The sequence below is a fragment of the Pteropus vampyrus genome, unplaced genomic scaffold (assembly GCF_000151845.1).
Source record: "Pteropus vampyrus isolate Shadow unplaced genomic scaffold, Pvam_2.0 Scaffold48, whole genome shotgun sequence".
Taxonomy (NCBI): domain Eukaryota; kingdom Metazoa; phylum Chordata; class Mammalia; order Chiroptera; family Pteropodidae; genus Pteropus; species Pteropus vampyrus.
In genome coordinates this window covers 5,664,604-5,668,938 of record NW_011888829.1, presented here as the reverse complement: position 1 = coordinate 5,668,938, position 4,335 = coordinate 5,664,604, and the positions used below count along the sequence as shown (strand labels likewise).

Here is a 4,335-nt window from a genome sequence, read left to right as displayed (position 1 = left end):
CCAGTTTTTCTCCCCAAGGATATGGCTCATCATGTGAGAGGAAAATGTAAATTAATTGCAAATCAGTTTTCAATCGTTTTCTGGTAGTTTCTCTTTATTATCTGCAATTAAACCGTCAGGTCAGGAGCCATGCCTTTTATTTCATTATGCACACCCTCGGCTCCTAAAACTGCTCTCTGCACAGAGTGAAATTTCAGTGTTATTAGCTTCCTGACAGAGTACTAGAGCCATCTAACACTTCCAGAATACAACTCTGGGAAAGGAGCCTTCATACATGAAACAGGATGTGGGGCGAGCGGGGGATCTTAGGGTGGAATGAAGAATCTCAGAGAAGTCTCGAGGTCGGGAGAAAACAGACAACTGGACACAAAGGAAAGGGCTGCGGAGAAACGAGATGAAAACTAGAAAGACAAGCAAAAAGAACGAAGCTAGAGACTGAGCGGACTACAAAGAGAAAACAAAACAAAACAAAACAAACAAAAAAGAAAGGAAAATTCGCCAACCGTGGGGCTGATTAAAAGCAATGACTCGTGGAGGGGCGGAGACTACAGCCCCCAGAATCCCTTGCGGCGCCTCCTCGCTGGGTGCCAGTCTCCTAGGCAACCTCGGTAAACAAGATGGCGACCTCCGGGAGAGATCCCCAGTGGCCGAAGCTTTCCTCTCACCAGGGCTACGGGAACAGTTCACGCAATGGAGTCGGGTCGGTACTGTTGCGCTCAGAAAAAGATCGCTGGTCTTCTTTTCCCATGGGGCAGAGACCTAAAGGCAGTTACCTCAAAGGCTCCTCCTACCTGCTCCAGCAGCTCATTCACCGATATCAGGAGTCGGACGCAGACAAAGAGTACCAGGGCGAAGCTGAAGAAGTGGAATCCTCAGAGTCCTCAGAGTCAGAGATGCTGAATTTGGAGGTGTGCCTTCTCCCCACCCCTCACCCTCTCTTCTCCAGCCCGGGAGCCCTACTACTTCAGCAGCAGCTCCCCGGCACACCGCTCACCCGCTCGTCGCTTAGCCCATTCCTTAGGCTTTCGCCTCCAGGAGTGCGTCTTTCTGACCGCTCGGAGGCTCCCCCTTTCCTTCTCATTTCTGTTACCTCTTTCCTCACCCCTTGTTGAAATAGTTCCAAGCCTCCCTTATTTTTCATTAGCACATTTGGTCTCTTAGAAGTCAATACTCAGCGTCGTTTTAAAAAAACAAAAAACAAAAAACCTATTCGTACGGGAGTTATGGCTTTAACTTTGTCAGAATTATTCCTTGACAATATTGTCAATAGGTAGAGTTCATCTTCGGCATCTTCTGCACCTTTCACATGATTGTGAAGTACTCCAGCCGTCTCCCCCATGTCTAGCTCCTTCATCCTCCTTCCTCTAGGGGGGGAAAAATTACTTTTTTGAAATAATCTGATAAGTGCTTCCTCAAACACTAAGTGACCTGAAAGTTTAATTTATTACTTCTGCTAGAGGTATTTGATGCATTATACAAGCAAAACACACACCCCCCTACCTCACTGTGGGAGTATTTTAGCACGTGTGGAATGTTTCAAACATTCCCATCTGTACTGCCTGGGGCAGGGCTTTGCTTTTCACATTAATACATATTTCCTCTTTTCTTCAGCACCTCTTCTAACCACCACTCAATTCCCCTTCTTTCTTATCATCATCCTGTTCCTTTCTTAGCCTGTGTTACATGTTTTCTTGTCCCTTTCCACTTATCATATCGCTTCCTTCTCTTGGTTTCTAATATATTATTTGTTTTCTTTGAAAAACATGAATCGATTTGCTCCCTTTAATAAACTGTTGTGTTTTCTTCTTTGTCTTGGCTGCCAGGAAATTTAAATCATTATTTTTCTTAATTTCAATAGTTTCTCTTAAGATTAAGTTTCTCTTTCCCCTTTCCTCTTCTGGTATAAATTGCTTCAAATTCTTTTCAGAGGTAGACGTGATAACAGAGAAATAGAACGTTCCCAGTATCCCCATTCTGTGATACGCTGCTGGCATCTTTGCATCTTGGTACTTCTCCCTACTCGCCCTTCCTCCTTGAGGCCAATGTTTCTCTTTGTTATACCTGTTCTCTCACAAATGCTTTTCCTTATTGGTCTTACTTCTTATTCTCCCCTCTAACTTGCAATGTCTTTGGTTACTCAGATTCTACCATTTACCACATACACTTTCTCCTGCTTGAGTTTCCTTCTTTTGTAATTTCCTTTTTGCTCACTTTCAATATTTGGCCCATTTTTTTCCACCCCCATTTTGTCTTTCCTTTCTACCTCTTTCTACATGGACTAGTTACATATTAGTTTTGCTTAAAATGGACCCTAAGCAATTACTACTTATTTGTTCGTCTTTTGTTGATTTACTTTGCTACCCTCAACAGTGACTATTGCAGAACTGTAGCAATGTTTTTACAAGTTCAAGATGTTTGTGTGGTTTCCACGAGCTTCCACCCCAGAGGAATTCAGAAATGAATCACCAGTTCACTTTATTATTCTAATTAAGCATACTCTTTAGTTATGGGCTTCATTAAATCTGTCTTCAGTATGCCATTAACGAGCCATGGGGGGGCGTGGGGGGGCTTGACTTGAACTGGTTATTCCTTTTTGGCTTATAATAGGATGTATATGAGAAAAGTTTATCAGTTCTTCCTTTTCCATTCTAAATATGAATATTTATTTTGTGTTCTCACATTCTATTTTAGCTTTTCATAGTATCGTAAGTTTTAATATACTGAATAAACCGAAAAGTTTAAAAGGAAACATTTGAGTTTTTATGTTCAGTGATATATTTTCACTCTTGGCCTAGTTATGATTTATAATGTTGTGATGCCCACAGTGATTATTGAGTGCCTGTAACGCAATTAGCCTCAGACCTCAGAAGCCCTTATGAACTTAAGGGAGGTAGTACAGACCAGTTGTTCAGAATACTGCCTTTGGTCCGTGTAAAAAAAGCCTTTTGTTGTGAGATTTTAAGCAAGTTACTTTACCTCTCTCTGTTTTATCTGTAATATGGGAATTATAATAATGCCTATCTCATAAGAGAGATCTGAGAATTAAGTGAAATTCTATATGTAAAATACTTAGCATAGTATATCAATTTATACTGTTACTGATACAAAAAATAACCTGCATGTTTTTCTCTGCTAACTATAGCCTATTAAGTGATTTAACTAATTCAGCCTTCAGTGAGCAAACACGTACTGAATGATTGCTATGTAGGAAGCACTGACTATATAGGGCAAAAGAAGTGTCTGGGCCCATTATATGTGTCTGATGCATGACAAGCTCTCTTTGCTGGTAACTTAATGTGAGTAAATAATGCCTACTCATTAGATAGTTGTGAACATCAAATGTAATGAGAAACTCTATGTTAAAGTTCTTAGTATAGTGTCTGATACAGGGTAGACTCTCAAAAACTTATAGATGTTATACATAATAGCAACAGTAATGATAGAAGATGAGGACATACATGGTCCCTGCTTTCAAGGTGAGATAAGAATGTGAGTAAATTGTAGCTATTCAGCATGTGAAGTATTATATACACAGCCATGTACAGATGACAGCTAGATCGCAGGGATCAAGGAAGACTTTTAGGAAAAGAGACTCTTGTCTGGGTGGAGAGGTGGCGTGTGGGCAGGCAGATGGCTGCTTTTTCTACCAATGAGTTATAGGTGAGAGCAGAAAAAGCAGCCGAGGTGGGGGCCAGGTTGTGGAGTCTCTGTGCTGTTGTATGGACTATGAACTTGGGTCTCTGAGCAGTGGGGAACCGCTCTCGTGGCTGAGTGGGGATTAGATTAGAGGCAGGGAGATCAGTGAGACTCTAACAATATCTATGTGGGAGAGACAAGAATCTGAATTAAGGCAGTAGAAGTAGAAAGGACACTGAAGATGAAAACATTTAAAATATTTGAGATAGACAGTTACTAATTGAATATTAGAAGTCTGGAATGACTGCTGGGTTTATCACCTGGTTGGGGGGATATCAAGGCCATTAACTCTAATAGGAAAAGGGACAGGAGGAGTTGTACCTTAAGGAGTCGAACGTATGAATCATAGGACTCTGGAAATCAGGGGAGGGGGCTCAGAGTAGGAGACCTGAGAATCGTCAGCATTGGAGTCTGTGCAATCCTCCAGAAAGAAAAGAGAGAGAAGAGGAAGGCCGAGAGTGGAACCTTATGTAAGTGGCAAGCATGTGGGGGGATTCGGGGAAGGAAACTGGAAAGGACTGGTCAGAGAAGTAGGAGAAAGGAGGTAAGATAGGGAAGCCAAGGCAAGAAAGAGTCTTGAGAACGTGGGCATGGTTTTGCTGCCAAAATGTTAAGTGGGAAGAGGCCTAGCAAGCGCTC

General features: G+C 41.9%; 1 protein-coding gene across 6 annotated transcripts in view; it reads left to right on the top strand.

The window, feature by feature from the left end:
- The first annotated feature begins 588 nt into the window (after positions 1 to 588).
- LRGUK (leucine rich repeats and guanylate kinase domain containing) overlaps positions 589 to 4,335 on the top strand; it is an 82,879-nt gene continuing 79,132 nt past the window's right edge. For all 6 annotated transcript variants that reach the window (XM_023530307.1, XM_023530308.1, XM_023530305.1 and 3 more), the window contains exon 1: positions 589 to 908. In XM_023530307.1, coding sequence (XP_023386075.1) covers positions 618 to 908 — 291 coding nt within the window. In that variant the 5' untranslated portion in view covers positions 589 to 617. The remainder of the gene's footprint in view (positions 909 to 4,335) is intronic.